At 40.1% G+C, this 17759-nt stretch overlaps 1 protein-coding gene across 1 annotated transcript in view; it reads right to left on the bottom strand.

Annotated features, from left to right (window-relative positions):
• Positions 1–17759, bottom strand: part of PRKAR2A (protein kinase cAMP-dependent type II regulatory subunit alpha) — an 80043-nt gene that overhangs the window by 28097 nt on the left and 34187 nt on the right. Inside the window, exons 3-4 of the mRNA XM_083426340.1 lie at positions 1288–1340; positions 76–159 (exon numbers count right to left, since the gene is read on the bottom strand). Coding sequence (XP_083282466.1) covers positions 76–159; positions 1288–1340 — 137 coding nt within the window. The remainder of the gene's footprint in view (positions 1–75; positions 160–1287; positions 1341–17759) is intronic.

The raw sequence follows: 17759 nt of genomic DNA, 5'->3' as shown, positions 1-17759 counted from the left end.
CAATGATTATGTTGCAAAGAACTAACAAGACAAGACATCAAATAAAAGTAGTAAACACAACAAAAGCAATGCTACCTGATCTAGATTTTTGAAGAGGAGGATATCTTTGCACGCTTCTTGCAATCTGCATCTCTGCTCATCTGTTTTGGGATTTACTACCTGCAAAACATAACAAAGGGAAAGAATTATAGGGGAATAACCCAGTTTAAACTTAGAATATACCATCTTACTTTAAATCTGAACAGTGAAAATTCAAACATGTGTACAGAAATAGGTACCAAATTTGATCGATAGATGGGTGTGTGGAAATTCCACTTGTGGAACAGGGCTTCCCAATACAAACATGTGGGACCACCACCCCCGCCAAAAAACCCCAAACTCATCCAAGTGTCAAAGGACCTTCTGGAATGAGTAAAATGGGAGAATTTGGCAGGGTTCCCTTGTACAAGTGGAACTGTATTTCTGTTCACACAAAACATCTCTGTTTGGTATCCAATGATTAAATGGATACCTTTAAGTGCACCTCAGAAAATTTCATGCTCTATGTTTGTTGGAGAGTACTCTGAAAATACCTGTGCTAGGGAGCAAGTTTTCCCATTGCTATCTAGTTTGCTATTCATTTTAAAAAACTTTAAATAACTTGAGAAAATGAATGAAAGAGAATGCTTGTTTACAAGTGTAACTACGGTATATTTGCTCTAGAGATGTTTTCCCTATGTGAAAATATGGACTTATCCCATGAAAGATACGAACATTTGAGAGTATGAACGGTTTGTTAAGTAATATTGAGCATTCTCTAAAAATAACTGCATCTGAAATCCCAAACAAGCCTATCCATACTTTTAAAAATGGTATAAAACAAATGTCTCTGCTTTTTACAGCATGTGGAATAATGCTGGAAGTTTTTAGGGGGGATGATAGGTATCTCCTACTATTAGTCAAATTCTTGAAAAAGTAATGCAAAGAGGCATTAAGAGACGTGAGGAAATCTGGGTATCAATTTTACTAATTTTTACATGCCACCACAAGTAGTATGATCAAAGTCTCACAGATAAAAGGCCTTCAAGTATAATTGTGAAAACTCTTTGCTCTTCAGTCTGTAACACAGCTGCAATGCCCTACAGAACAAAGTGTCGCTGCATCACTTATGACTTTACTTTGTAAACACACAGATCCATGTTATAAGGAAGGCAGGTAGCACACACAGAACTGCTTATTGCAGAACCAACAGTATCTGTCCCATTAATCTGTGCAAAAATCAGATACGATTTGTTCATTCTCCCTTACCCTTGGTTCTGTGTCTTCCTCTTCTTCATCTGGGTTGAATGCCTCTGCACAGACTTGAAAGAGAAGAAAATATATTTTAAAAATTATAAACATGCAGAGAACAAGGAACTCTGTGTGTGTGTGTGCGCGCGCGCATGTAAGCTTGCCATGCTGCATTGCAACCTATTTATTGTGTATGAGGAAGATGTACTGGTATCTTCAATTATGTTATCGCTCCCAGTTCTGGCTAACTGTTCAGTAGAAAACACACTATTGCCATTGTCTAAGTCAGGCATGTCCAAAGTCCATTTCGGGGCCCTAATCCGGCTTGCCAGTCAATTTAATCCGGCCCCCGTGGCAGTATATGTCCTGGGGTAAAATCCTAAAAAAAAGTTCAGCAACTTCAATCCTTGATCAGTTCACTTCATCAAATCAGGCCCTCTTTGAAAAACGTTTGGACACCCCTGGTCTAAGTAAAGCAAAGGCTTCTTCCTCAATTGCATAACCCCCAATGGCTGGCTTGGTTTAGCCCATTAAGTCAAAGTCACTCAGCAGAAAGCTAGGAGGGGGGAACTGAAAGCTTTTTCTGTTGAGGAGCTGAATAATATTTCTGTGACCTTATCACCTTCCATAGGGTAAATTCAAATTATATATATGCATGGGAATTAACAGGAGGATGAGGAATTAGTTCTTGTATATCTGTCACTGTTATATTTGTATGGTGACTGCAGGGCTATGCCGTTCAAGCTATAAATTATAAAAGTGTCATTTACTGTAGTTGTCTTGTTGCTTTGGGACTAAAGCTGTTTGCAAAGAAGCAACTTTGCAATATCTAGCACCTTGGCACATTAGAAGAACATTTGGACTGGTTGACTCTACAGTTTGCAAACCAGAAATGTCTAATATTCTGTCAGACTATTGTGTTGTTCACGTGTTAAAAACGAATTACTTATGCATTAAACTCCTTTTTTGTAAATAATTTTTTATTGATTTTACAATTTCAACTTCAACAATTATTTTCCATCCAAAGAGAAAAAAAAGAATGAGAAATACAAAATATCCAACATGAAGTATAAGAACTAAAATAAAAAAAAAAACATCTTTTTGGGGGTTCTCTTTAAGGTCCTGACTTCCCTCCATTTCCTTTCCTGGTTCATTGAATATATATATTTTCTGCATAATTATACTTAAACCTCTTTTTTCTTATCCTTATTATTTTATTCTAATTACATACCATCAGTTTTTATTGTTTCAGTTCAAATTTCCTTCCATAAACTTTATCTTATTTTAACTACTTGCAAGTGTTTGATCAAAGCCTGCCAATGTTTCTACTTGTTTACAATATTTTTGTACATATACAATAAATTCCTCCTATTTTTGCATTAAACTCTTTTTAAGCATCTGCTGTATTGCATAAATATGGCTGCATCTAAAGAATTTTCCCCCACTTTAACTATTCACAAGCTTTATGCCACCTAAGTCCCACAGCCAGAAGTTACAAACAAAGCAAGTGTGCAAACACAGATTACTGCAATGAATGTTACATAAAATTGGGATTTGGTCTATATAGAATTATTTCATTAAGTGATGTTGATGCTGGAGATCTATGAAGAGGTTTAAAATGTTGTGGAACTGAATGGTACAATAGTTAAAATCCAAAAAATAAAGGGAAACGGTCCGGACTCCTGGTGCTGTTTGGAGAATAGGAAAGCAGCGCAGGAAGCAGAGGCTGCATGGAAAGTGGGACATATATATGTCTGTGGATGAAGAGGTCACAACATTCCTTTGGGTGGAAGCAGATACTATTGCTCAGGGTTACACTTACACCATCCTATACTGCCCCCATATAACAACTGGGCTTACAGGTACGTATCATGATTAAATCTTTGGTTAGCAGGATTGCCTGTGGGCCTGCTTAAAGGGGAAAGGAACTAGAGATACAAAAATCCTGTTTTGAGAGAGAGAGAGAGAGAGAGAGAGAGAGAGAGAGAGAGAGAAACTTCATCCACACTGAACATGAATGGGTACACTCTGCATCAATATAACCACCAATACTAACAAAATGATATTGTGGATCTGTATTTGCTATCCAGAAAGAATAAGGGTTCCATATACTGTGAAACTAAATATTTAAACTGAAGCATGTGAGATTTTATCAACCCAATCTGTATTAAAAGAAGCAAATAAATTTTATAGCTAAATTAACTCATATGCAGAAAGATTACTTGAACAGGATACATTAAGTCAATGATGCCTCATTTTCTGGTGTAGCATAAAGCTCCTAGGGAAGTCAATAACCAACTCTAAACACAAATTAGTAATCCATGTATCCCCTAAAGCAGGCATGTCCAAAGTCTGTTTTGGGGGCCTAATGCAGCCCGCTGGACGGCTTAATCTGGCTCCTGTGGCAGTTTATTTCCTGGGCTAAAATCCTAAAAGAACTCAACAACTTCAACCCTAAAAGAAGCTCAACAACTTCAATCCTTAAAAAAAAGTAAACAACTTTGGTCGGCCTCCACGGCCCTTCACTTCATCAAATCTGACCCTCTTTGAAAAACGTTTGGACACCACTGCCCTAAAGCCTTCCAAAGACTTAGAACAGTCATTTCAACTTTGAAGGGTCATTTTATTCTACTACACCATTATACTGAAACAGAAAAGCAACTCAAATTTGTATTCAGAGCAATTAAATGTTGTTCCCAGCTATTCTGAATATACAGTTTAGCATTTTAAAAACTGGTGTGACTGTCTGCAAACACTGGGCTGTAATCATCTAAATCCTTTATCATTCTCTACAAACAAAGCCAAGTGCTTTAACTCTCCAACGGTTTGACTTTACCCCCTTAGGCGCACGCTTCCACAAACAGACGGGTGCCAGCATTAACTTCAATAGGTCTACTCTGAGTAGGACTAGCATTAAATGCCACCTAAGGGGTTTCATCCAATGCCAGTCCTACTCAGAGTAGATCTAGTCAACTTAATGAACCTGACTTTGCGCTCAATGCACCCAACCAGCCCGGTCTGTAGAAGACCTGTGCAAGAACTTCCGCTCGCGCAACAGGGCTTTCCCCCTACTCTACTCCCGCTGTGAGCCCCCCAAAACCACGGGGGGGTCATTTCAGCTAGGAATCAGGAATATTTGCACAGACTGGAAGAAGCTGTTACAGCTTCAAACAAAACAGTTGTCTTTTTCTATCTAATTTTATCTCTCCTTGCTTATTCTAAAAATTTTATGTAAACGGGTTTGTGAGGCCCACCTGAAAAGCAATATATACCACATTTCACTGCGTAATGGTCGCCACTGCGTAATAGTCACACCCCCTTTCTTTGGTCCCTAAAATCGGTCCCCAAAGCATTCATCACACAATAGTCACAAGGTGTAACTCTCATCGTGTGCATTCTCAGTACCAAAAACAAGTACCGTATTTTTTGCTCTATAAGACTCACTTTTTCCCTCCTAAAAAGTAAGGGGAAATGTGTGTGCGTCTTATGGAGCGAATGCAGGCTGCGCAGCTATCCCAGAAGCCAGAACAGCAAGAGGGATTGCTGCTTTCACTGTGCAGCGATCCCTCTTGCTGTTCTGGCTTCTGGGATTCAGAATATATTTTTTTCTTGTTTTCCTCCTCCAAAAACTAGGTGCGTCTTATGGTCTGGTGTGTCTTATAGAGCGAAAAATACAGTACACCTATACTGAAATACTACTGTAGTAGAATCTCAAATTACAACTAGGAGAAATGCATCTTTTCTTACCTTACAGTTACAAACAGCTGAGAGAATTGAGATCCTATGTCACCTGTCACATGGCAAGGTTGGAATGGTGTTGAGTCCTCCCTTCCTTGCCATCCTGCAATTCATTTTACTGTAAGAGATTCACCTGCTACTTCTTCCTTTCTAGCTGGAATCTATGTGTTTGGAGCCAAGCCAATCCCATTAGTTCCTTGTTCAGATCTGAACTTTAATTAAGGCTCCATTAAAAGATGAATCTATAACTTCTACTTTGCTTTGATTGCAAGACTAAAGAGAACAAGTCTGAAGGGTGGGGGATTCTCCTATGCGAGAACCAGTTGTAAGGTTGTTTTGAATGAGCTGATATGCGGTGAGTGAAATTTAACTGCCCCTCCCCCACCCTACCACTCATCCTGAAACCATTCACAAAATTTAAAAAAGTCCTGGAGGCAGTGAAAGGCTCCATGCAGCCCTAAGCAAGAACAATAAATTATTTATAAAAAGAAATTATGACCAGTATTGACAGCAAATACTCTTTCAAGAAAATATATTATGGTATGCTCAAGTCATTCAGTGAAATTGATCAGGAGAGGGTTCTTGCCCAAACAATTCATTCAACACATTATGTGGAATGCACTGCTGAAAGGTGGGGTCGTAATCACCAGCTTAGACAGCTTTTTAAAAAGATATGTCCTCTGTGGATTTGTCTGAATAGATATTTAAACATGACAGCTGAAGGTGCTGTTCCATATTTGAAGGCGATATACCTCCAATTACCAGCTACTGAAGACAAATTGGCACAGGATGCTTATCACTGCACCATGCTGTGTGTTTCCCAGGAGCACACAGCTAGCTACTCCAAGAGACAGTGCTGGCCTAGATGGTTCATTGGTTGGATCCAGAAAGGCAGGTATTGTAGAACTGACCTGGAAAGTGCCCTCAACTTTATTTATAATTTGTCCCCTTCTCACCTTTCTATAGCAACACTCAGGTCAGTATACAATTAAAAGAAGCACAACAAAATATACACTCAATTATCCTTCAAGGACAAGATGTTTCTGGTCTTTTTTTATTCTTCTCTTTTGTAAGTATGGTTGCTTTCCAACCAGAAATTTCTTGCCTTTTTTTGGAGTCCGCTTACATAGTGAAAGTAAAGATGCCTAACAGCAAAAGATTAGGAGTCAGAATTGTTTTAACCTTACTTTGTTCCTCTTCTGTTTATGTTTTGCTGGAGTCTACACCATTAAGAATTTTACAGAGACACTCATTTGTACTCTATTCACTAGCCTGACAGTACAAAACTCTTGGAACATTGCCCAGCTTATTGAAGTGAATAAACCTGAGCAGAGAGAGAAAAGCAAGCCTTTTATAAAATCTGAAAGGAACCCCAGAAGCCTGCAAGTCACTGGAGATCAAAGGTTTATGCAGTTTCCTAGCCACATTATGCATAAATGCAGCATTAGCTGAGATACTTATTTGTACTCTCCTACAGAGAAAAAGTACTGTGTAAGTAAAGCATTGTCACTCTGCTAGTTAAGCATTCATTCAGGAATTAACACAACGCATTCTAACATTAACAAACATTAAGTTGAGATGAACAGCACTACAAATATCATGTCTTCTTTTTTTCTATTTCCCCCCACAATTAAGCAAAAATCAAACAGATGAAAATGTGCTGTTTTATATATAATGTCAGGCAGGATTTGAGATAAAAGTGCTCTTAGACAAAAAGTCACAGCATCTAGTCTTGTAGAAATACATTCCACGTTTTACTTTGCATTTGAGTGAAGGAAAGACACAGAATGCTAGACAGAAGCAGCGTTATCCTCATCTGAAGAGAAACTCATTAAAAAGTGGAACAAGGGTTTAAAATCTCCTTAACAGTGGTAAAACAGTAAATGAAACAAAAGAGTACCCTCCACTCAGAAATGAGTTGCTACTGTATTTTGCTTTCTTTATAGTCTTCCTAGATGATACAACAAGGTCTGAACTGAACTACAATGACCGTTTCGTGGGGGGGGGGTTTCTATTCCCGGCCCCCTGCATGCATCGGTGGAGCACACATGAGCACACCACACCCCGTTACACTCTTTTAGTGACATGTTTAATGATGCTTTCATGTCACTTCCAGGTTCAGCTCTGTGCACGCAATCGCGCATCATTCTGACGCACGTTAATCGGTCCTTGCCAGTACTTTACATTATTGCTCACATGACAGCTGTGGTAAATGAGTTCAATAACTGAGGGGAATTGATGATATGAAGGAAGGGACACAGGTGGCGCTGTGGTCTAAACCACAGAGCCTAGGACTTGCCAATCAGAAGGTCGGCGGTTCAAATCCCCGCAACGGGGTGAGCTCCTGTTGTTCAGTCCCAGCTCCTGCCAACCTAGCAGTTCGAAAGCACATCCAAGTGGAAGTAGATAAATAGGTACTGCTCTGGCGGGAAGGTAAATGGCATTTCCGTGCGCTGCTCTGGTTCGCTAGAAGCGGCTTAGTCATGCGGGCCACGTGACCTGGAAGCTGTCTGCGGACAAACGTCGGCTCCCTCGGCCAGTAAAGCGAGATGAGCTCCGCAACCCCAGAGTTGTCTGCAACTGGACCTAACGGTCAGGAGTACCGTTGTCAACCAGAGTTGTCTGCAACTGGACCTAATGGTCAGGAGTACCTTTACCTTTACTGATATGGAGATTAATGTTCTTGAGCTTCAGTTGCAAGTTCCTGTAAGTTACTTGTCATTTCTCTAGTTGGTTACATGAAAATAAAGCTTGGAGGCCTATTCCTTCTCTGTTGCTTGTATTGGTGTTTCATGCAAGATTGCATTATCAGTATTACAGCTATGGTTATTGTTACCAACCATTGATATCAGCTTTGAAGTCAGTTCACATGATCAAACAACAAGAAATCTGGGTTCCAGAACATATCCCTACAAACTGCTATGCATTCAAAGTGACATGTTCGACAGCCACATTTTTGTAATTCTACCTCACCAGTACGGCAGAATAGTAAGGAATTGGTTATTGTACACTGACCTGCTGAATACACTGGGCAAGTTCACAAATCACAATAAACCACAGTTAAAAACAAAGTATGGTGTAATGTCAACAAGCAGTATGCTACTCAAAAGTGTACTCGTTCTCCATTTGTCCTACTGCTGACATGTCATGGTTAAAAGAAGCCCAAGCATCTGGTGGGCTGTATGATCCAGAACTAGACTTACATTTTATTGAGCATATGGGATTTCTGTTTGGTCAACCGTGGGCATCAGACTTCCAGACAGAGTAATGAGACCCACCAAAATGGTATCTCAACTTAATTCCCTTGGTGTCTAAAATAATCTAGTTAAGTCACTAATGAGATACTAAGATACTACAGCAGTAGCATGATTAAAGCTGCACAGCCTCAAATTCCAACCCTTTTCACTGCATTTAATGTTTTAATTCCCTTGTGTAGCCTCCAAGACTAAATGTTTTCCCCCAAGCTCTACAATAGTTATTTTCCACCCATAATTGGAAACACACTCCTAAGTATCTTAACAGTCAACATAAATATAATTTTATGAGCAATGAAATGAAGCTTTTAAATCATTCTGGTCAATATTTTAAATTTTCATTATATTTTCATTGGGTTCTTCTTTCAACAGCTTCCCTCACTCCCAGGGAAGTATTTCAAAAACTTCCAAATTAAAAAGCACCACCAGAGTCTGGTGATTCAGAGAACAGAGCATGAGATGCTGATAACAACTGGAATAAAAAGCTGGTGTTAATGTGACCTTGCAAACTGCAGGATCAAACAGGTTGCAGATTGCATATTTCATCAATATGTTTCCAAGCAAAGTATTCTGAGTCTACACTTAGAATCTCTCATTATTATTTTTTAAGAATATATATGTTGCTGCAGAAAAAGCAGAGCGTTGAATACTACATTAAGGAAATAGTAGTTGGCTCTCCATGGGAACACAGAGAGAGAAAAGACTCAGTATAGGACAGCACATTCAGCTGAGGCTGAAAGCAAAGTCATTGCTCACCATTGTTTCTAGACAGAATGAAAGCTGGAAAAAGCAAGTCCTGTTCCTCCCACTAACCTTGTAACGCTTGCAGTCAGATAAAGCACCCTGACAGCTACCCATATGGCTTGGATACATGGGCATAGCCAAGGGGGGGAGCCAGGCCCCCTAAATCAAGCAAATCAATAAAAATACTTAACTGAGGTTCTGCCCACCCCACTCCCCGCAACATAAAACCTGCCCCCCCCCAAACTAATCCAGGCTACGCCCACGCTTGGATATTTACTTTACTACCCATTCTTAAGGTGGTTTACTGTTACTGCAGAATTTAAGTGTTATTTTTAAGGGGGGAAATGTGCAATGAAACCCCTACATCTATACTGCAGCCTTAGGCTCTTTCCAGACAGCAGTATGTCTACTAAATAAAATAAACATCAGGACATCTTTCCTCAATGAAATGCTTCTCTTCCAGATCTGTCATATTTTCCTCAGCACTCAGTTTTATTTTCTCAAAGGGAAACATGTGCAATCTCATCTCTCTCTAATGCACCCACTGCTACTGAAAATATTTGGTTTTATCCAACTAAAACATGTGTGAACAGAGCGACTTCCACAAGTGCTACAGAACTAGCCCCCCCCCCCCCACTTTTCTCCCCTTGCACACCTCCCAAATCTGCTCTGGGCATTCAAATTCTCCAAAAATTTGGGTATGGTGCAGGCAGTGCACAGGTGGGAGGAAATTCTGTTCTGTTCATGAAAGTTCTTCCATGCACACAATGATTTAGCTGGATACAATTCCAAGTAAAATCTATGCAAATAGCATTGACCTTATTGCACAACTTCTGTTACATCACTTGTGGCAATGCGTGATGCCCACAACACTTTGGGGTCTTCAAGTTTTAGGTTAAGAAGATTCCCACAAAGCAGAACCTACCCACAAAGCAGAACCTACTGCTGCAGAGATTTCATGAGCCTTGAGGTGTTTTAGTTTTGAAGACTCTGCCCTTTTTAACCTCAGTATAGGAGAACACATCAGCTCTTTTCCCCCTCTGTATTTAAATATTAGTACACTCTTGTCAAAATTAAATAAAAAATACCATTTTTTTAAAGCAAGAATGGGGAACCTGTGGCCTGTTACTATACTACAATTCCCAGCAGCCCCAGCAGCATGGCCAATGGTCAGAGTTGAGAACTGTAGTCCAAGAATATCTAGAGAACCACAGGTTCACCACTATCCTTTTAAAGCAGCTACTGATTGTCCCTGGGTGGCACTGTGATCTAAACCACTGGCCTAGGGCTTGCCGATCCGAAGGTCGGCAGTTTGAATCCCCACAACGGGGTGAGCTCCCGTTGCTCAGTCCCTGCTCCTGCCAACCTAGCAGTTCAAAAGCACCTCAAAGTGCAAGTAGATAAACAGATCTACGGGATCTGGCGGGAAGGTAAATGGCATTTCCATGCGCTACTCTGGTTTGCCAGAAGTGGCTTAGTCATGCTGGCCACATGACCCGGAAGCTGTACGCCAGCTCCCTCGGCCAGTAAAGCAAGATGAGTGCCGCAACCCCAGAGTCGTCCACGACTGGACCTATCGGTCAGGGGTCCCTATTTCAACAACACAGATAACCTATTATTTTGTGGAGCCAGGGTATCAGATCTTACATAAGTTTAGCATATATTTTTTAGAATAAAAGGCAGCTTTATTTTTACCAGCGAGAAATGCCCTTATTCTAAAATACAAGCATACTGGCTCTGTAAGGTCCCCATGTTCAGAGCTACAAATCTCCTAATAGGAATGTTCTATCAGCACCAGTATCCTCAAATCAATTAGAACAGCTGAAGCACAAACATTCATTCATTTATTCATTCATTTCACTTTAAAAAAACGCTTGCCTTTGGTATTGCGTGGCATGTTACAGGCAAAGCCTTAATCTCGGGCACGTCTGGGTATGTCAGAGCCGTGCACCTGACGAAAAAAAGCTGATACAAATATAGAACACACAATGGCTGTTGCACTGACTATAAAGAACACATAGTCTTTGGTCACAGAATTTTAGAGTTCAAAAAGACCCAAGGGTTATCGAGTCCAACCCCCTGCAATGCAGGAATCTCAGCTAAAGCATCCATGACAGATGGCCATCCTACCTTAGCATAAAAACCACCAAGAAAGGAGTCTACCACCTCATGAGAGTCTGTTTGCCTGTTAGGTATTTTGACAGTTTCCTTTTCTTACAATTGCTATTTTATCCAAACTCTCAGATTGTCCTTTATATTTTCAGACATGCACTCATGAAGCAGTCACTAAGATTTATCACTAGATTGTTTCCAATGGAAAATTGCACAAAAGCATTGCACTGTTTTCTCCCACTTTCCCCTTGGAACAAGTTCCCATATCAAATCCCCAAATTTTGAACATTTTACTTCACATGTATTTAAGCTGCTTTCTGTTAACACCTTTAACACAGAGACGTGACAGTCAGAACTAGTTGTTTGAACTTCATGTTCCTCAAAATATAACAAGGAAAGAACAGTGGAAGGTAAACATGTGAGTTGAGCCTATGCCAAGTCACTGCACAGAAGGAGAATTTCTGAAGAGGCTTTTGGATAAGATACCTGCCCTAAAAAAGATCCACTGGAAAATATGAGTCATTCACAGCCACTACTTTACAATTCAAGGCAAGGCCCCCACTTTTAGGAATATCCAATGTTTTCACATTGTTTACTTACATAATAGTTTTAAAATATCAGCTCTGTGTAACTAAGGCAAATTTAGCAAGGCACTGAGCACCAAATTATGTCACTGTCTCAAAAATAAGCAGTAGCGTTTGTCATGCTAAGAGCAGGGGTGGAGAGAAAAAGGATATATGAATTTTACTTTAAGCCTTTTTTGGTACAATGCTTCAGGACTCCCAGCAAGTTCTAACAAATGACTCAGGCTGTATTGCCACAATCAGTATGCAGTTTTTACAAAGGTTGTTAATCGCAAGTACTTGGCAGGAAAATACTCTTGAAAATAGACACACACAGGGAGAGAATTATATTCTACAAATAGGGAATCTTGTTTGAAATACAGTTTCAAATTAAGCTGTTCCTGTTTCATTTAAAAAAGAATTCACTGAGTGGTTTATTTCAGTTATGAATGGAGCAGAAAGAAAACCATACTCCTTGTTCTGTGATGACCAGCCAAAAGCATACTTTTGTGCACCTATTACCCAACAGATTTCCCCAACCAGTGGAAAATGAGAGGTTGTTCCAACAGCCTCCGGAGAGGCATCTGTCATATAAGTACTGGTGCTTTGCATCCCCCACCTGTTAAGAGTGTTTGGGACTGGAGGAAATCAGGATCCAAATGGCTATCACCATGCTAATTCATAGTTATTAACATCACACAAAATTATTATTTCTGTCATGAAAGAATTATGATCACACATGTGAGCTATATTTTAGGAGGCTGCCCTGGAAGGCATATTTCACGTGCTCTACGAACTTGTAGTCTTATAAAGATTATGCGTATTTCATTCTATTGAAAGAGCAAAAAGTAATATAGTCGTACCTTGGAAGCCGAACAGAATCCGTTCCGGAAGTCTGTTCGATTTCCAAAATGTTCTAAGGGGCAGCTTCCGAAGAACGTTCACAAACCGGAACACTTACTTCCAGGTTTGCAGCGTTTTGGGAGCCCATGCATTCAACTGCTAAGGCGTTCATCAACCAAGGTATGACGGTACGTACTGGGAACACAAACCAATTTGCAATCAGAACCCACCACTAATGAAATCTGCAATGAAAATAGTCACTTGCAAACAAAAAATACAGTTCTGCATTTGCCCTCTGGCCTGTAAGGGATGCCACTAAAACATCAGGATATATTGAGACTTCCCCCAGCCACACTACGGAAGGAGACAGGAAGCCTGGTCACACATAAATCAACTTGATGAATTACTGAATATATTCAGTCGCCATTGAACGTCTGGGTTGGTTTGCTGTGAGCAAGTGATTAATAGAAGAATGTTGGTTAGTGGTTTATGAAACAACGCATTAGCAGTTTAGACACAGCTTGTTCTGTATAGGTAGCTAGAACAAAGTCTATCTTTGTTGCAGCAATGTTCATTGTTAATGGTCCTTGAAACTCAGAATAAAAATTAGACACAAGCTGAAGCTGTGTAATATATGGGTCATAAAACCCTCAGGCAAAAATTATCTATACTGGATTTTAGAAAAAAAAATGAGCTGGTCAGGTTAAGCAGGTCAAGCCATTTTGTTTTTTTAAAGCCTCATCCATCCTCTTCTCCAACAGCCTGTTTACTGATGTGTATATGGTTTATTACCTTATGTGCATTGTATACCACAGTGAGCATGCAGCAGTTGCACCTTGTTAGAACTTGTCAAGAAATGCATATTCTGATAATCTGTATTACCATCTTAAAATCCTCCAACCCAAAAACTGAAATATTAGAAAAAATCCCTGACTATAGGCATAACCTCATTCATGCTTTATCCTTTTCTGATGTGTTTTAAATGAGCCATTCTTTTCACAACCTCTGTCAACTATTCATCAATACCCGTTGCCAATAGTGGTGGTTTCTCCAAAGAGATGTCTCCCAAGTTCAATTCTCCATCTCATCAGTCACTTTTAGAGGGCCAGATGTTGCATTTAACTGGAGCTCCAAGAACCCAGGTAATATGCAGCCAACTCCATTTTGAAACCCTTCACATTGGCTTAAGGCAAACATTTCTTGAAGTCTTAGATCCTAACTGCTATTCCAACATCTTCAAGCAATATAGAAACAACTTGCCAATGGAAACTTGTATTTTACTATTTGGTACTGTTCGGCCAGCTTAAAATATTTGTTCTTCACTTCTAGGTTTAAATAAATACAATAAATTTATTTCAGATTTTGTGGCAGGGGGTGGTGGGGGAGAACCCTGCTTTACCCCACAATGATGCAACACATGATTGCCATGGTTATTTATTCTTTAATATTTCTAAGTTGCTTAATATTTAAAAAAAAAATTCAAGTAGTGTATGCAAATAAAACCACAAAACCAATATCATACATGAAAATGCCATACAAAAATCCAGTGGTACATGGTCCATTCTTATGGAACAGGGAAAGCCTACACAGGAGTTTAGTTTGAAAACATAATGGCAAAGGAATCATAGAATCATAGAGTTGGAAGAGACCACAAGGGCCATCGAGTCCAACCCCCTGCCAAGCAGGAAACACCATCAGAGCACTCCTGACATATGGTTGTCAAGCCTCTGCTTAAAGACCTCCAAAGAAGGAGACTCCACCACACTCCTTGGCAGCAAATTCCACTCTCGAACAGCTCTTACTGTCAGGAAGTTCTTCCTAATGTTTAGGTGGAATCTTCTTTCTTGTAGTTTGGATCCATTGCTCCGTGTCCGCTTCTCTGGAGCAGCAGAAAACAACCTTTCTCCCTCCTCTATGTGACATCCTTTTATATATTTGAACATGGCTATCATATCACCCCTTAACCTACTCTTCTCCAGGCTAAACATGCCCAGCTCCCTTAGCCGTTCCTTAGGAGTTAAAAGGAACAGAAGATGAGACAGGGAAGAAACCCAAAGACTTTAAAAGCTATTGTAATTATTTTAAAAGATAATATTTTTAAGAGCTGACTCAAGTTCCACATTTGAGGTTAACAAGTATGATGTATACACTAGCTGTCATTTGGCCCCCACCAAGCTCATTGAAATGCTGTGCAAAACATAATTAGATGCAGGCAGATATGCAAGTTTCAAGCTGCTCCTTAGTCCATGAACCTATCAATGGGGGCCCTCACAACTGAAAGAGTTACCCACTCCCATTTTGCAGTGACTTTTCCAAGTAGGTATTAGAACAAGATGCAGCTTTAAAACTGTCAGAGGAAGAGTTGTTCCTTTGTGAAGCTTCCCAAGCTGTTAATCTATTACAGCCTGAAAACAAGCACTTGCTATAGCTCAGCTAAACATCCATTTGTCTTTCGAACTGGAGCAGGTCACAGTGTACCATCTGACCCAGCCCACTTCTGCTAAACTCTACAGAAGTAATTGTGAAAAGGAGAACCACCCCCACCCCCCCAAATGGGTGCATAGGACAACACGGATCAACTGGGGTGACTGGGTAGCAGGAAGAGCTCTCTTTAATTATTATTAACCTCTGCATGGTTATATACATGATCTACATACTAAAAACTGAAATGCTTTTGTTTGTTCCTCCGTAACTGTCATAAATCTTTGCTTAGGTTACCATGACATTTAGAGCAGCCCTGGCAAGCCAGTGACAGGTACAATAATACACTGCTTTTATTCTTTGAATGCATACCAACTGCTAGTCGAGATATAAATTTGTTTCAGTCTTATGTATGTGAAAACCAACTGACTCATCACATGCCTTTCTGGAATGAAAGGTCATCTTATCGCTGCAACAGGATTGCCTACAGTATAGTGAGTGTATCCACATTTACATAACCTTGGCCTTAACAATGGAAAAGAATGTCAGTATACCAATATGTGAAGCAGAAATTACAGTGGTACCTCGGGTTACATACGCTTCAGGTTACATACGCTTCAGGTTACAGACTCTACTAACCCAGAAATAGTGCTTCAGGTTAAGAACTTTGCTTCAGGTTGAGAACAGAAATTGTGCTCCAGCAGCACGGCGGCAGCAGGAAGCCCCATTAGCTAAAGTGGTGCTTCAGGTAAAGAACAGTTTCAGGTTAAGTATGGACCTCCGGAACGAATTAAGTACTTAACTCGAGGTACCACTGTATTCTGATTTGTGAACAGCTAAACTTGAATTTGACATGCAAAACAAACCATTCTTACACTTGATGAAGGATCTTCCTACAGATGTACAGGTCCAAATCTATAGACATACCTCTGGAGCCCTAACTAGGCACATTCTATCTGCTCCCCCAAATAAACACATGAGGCAACCCAGGGTACACTGCAGCTTCAGGCATCAGCAGTGTCAGGGAGCCTAATTATGAACTCTATTCTCAGACAAAATATCATGAACACTCCAACTTATATACAGGACACCACTGACTGTCTGAAGAAGAAACTACAATATATACTACTGTATATTATTTGTACTTCTACCCCACCCTACACCACATGGGTCCAAGGGCAGATTATAAAAGTAGTACAATAAATCAGAAATAACTACAAAACAACCAATGACAAAGCAGCATCACAGAACAGCAATGAAGGAGGAAAGCCATCCACTTAAGTAAAGACAAAGAACCGTATTAAGAAGAGGTAGATGGAGAAACATCCGGGTCTCCCCATAATTCAAGAACTACTCTTATGGTGAGTGGAGTACCTGTGCATACTGTGAGCTGATCTGTGTATAATACTAAGCTAAACCATGACTTAGCATACATACATAATGAATCCCAGTGAAGAGATTGCAGCCGCTGTGCTCTTCCCCTAGCTCTCCTGCTGCAAGCTAAGACATGGTTTGGTTTGGGCCAGGGTGAATTTGCCTGTGCATCGTCTCTGCTTCCCCTCAGATGACCCAATGAAGCAGCTTTATTCCAGTAGGTCCTATATAAGGAGGATAGTATGAAGGGGGGGGTGAGGGGGAAGGCTATGTACACGGGTATTCTCCTGTAGCTTAAATCCGGGGGGGGGGGGGGCCTTATTGAAACTCATCTACATTTTGAAACTAACTTTAACAAGCCCCTGAAGTTCCTTGCATAGTTTAAGCCAGATTTCAAAGGTAATAAAATACAATACTATATGCAATTATACAATGCTCCTTGATCATCACATTTTGCCAAAAAATACACTGCTAGAGTTGGCCAATCAAGGAGCACACAACAGTGGCTGGCATAATTATGTTTTCTTCCAGACAAGACTTTCATCAAGCCATCTTTTGCTTAAGCATCCCACTGGCCAGGCCGGAATGCAGATGTTGACAGAGTCTGGAGTGTTCAGCAAAATACAGCCATAATATTCAACATCAAGTGTTGTTCAAAGCTGCCCACTCTACCAAGACCAACTTTTTGATCTATGTAGTTAATGCTTCACTTCAAAAGACATTAGCACTTGATGAAGTGTCCTAATGCTATAAAGAAAGACCACATGTGCTCTCTAGAAGTTCAAGTTGAACAATAAGGCCATCATACCTGAGCAAACACAGGGGAAATGTCACGTCTCAGTCCACTTCATTTAAAATGCACAATTAACCTTTTGTTCAAGAAATGCCGGAAGCAAGTTCTCTTCATCGTGTAGCTATGTAACTAAGAAATTTTGCAGGGCAATTATTAATGGCTTCAACCCTTCCTTCATGAAGAAAATACCCAAGTACCATTTGACAGTTTTTAGTCTACTAACCCACTAGACTGATTTTTGTAAGCTTGCTATAATAAAACTATGTTTATTGGATCCTAAGCCTAAAATCCGTTCTCTTACAAGACTGTATGTACTATGCATTCTAACACAGTTGTCTAAGATACTGACAAGTCTATTCTTTCTATACAAAAACAGGAGCTATTTTCCCTTTATGCTACTACTACAATTCACTTACAATATCATGGTAAGGATACAAAAGTAGCATATGGAGAACTGTGAAGAGCCTTGCATCCTTTGGTGTGAGGGGCAGAGAATATAACCCTTTTCGATAATTATGGCTGCTTCCTTTATTTCTTTACAAGTCAGTGGAAAGATGAAATACGTAAGTTTGAAACGGTGGGCGTCTGCTGCACAGCATGGGCAGTCTCTGCACTGCCTTGAGACCAGCAGGCCTAAACAAAACACAC

Source organism: Podarcis tiliguerta, assembly GCF_965153285.1.
Source record: "Podarcis tiliguerta genome assembly, chromosome: 2".
NCBI lineage: Eukaryota > Metazoa > Chordata > Lepidosauria > Squamata > Lacertidae > Podarcis > Podarcis tiliguerta.
This window is presented reverse-complemented; position numbering and strand designations above follow the sequence as displayed.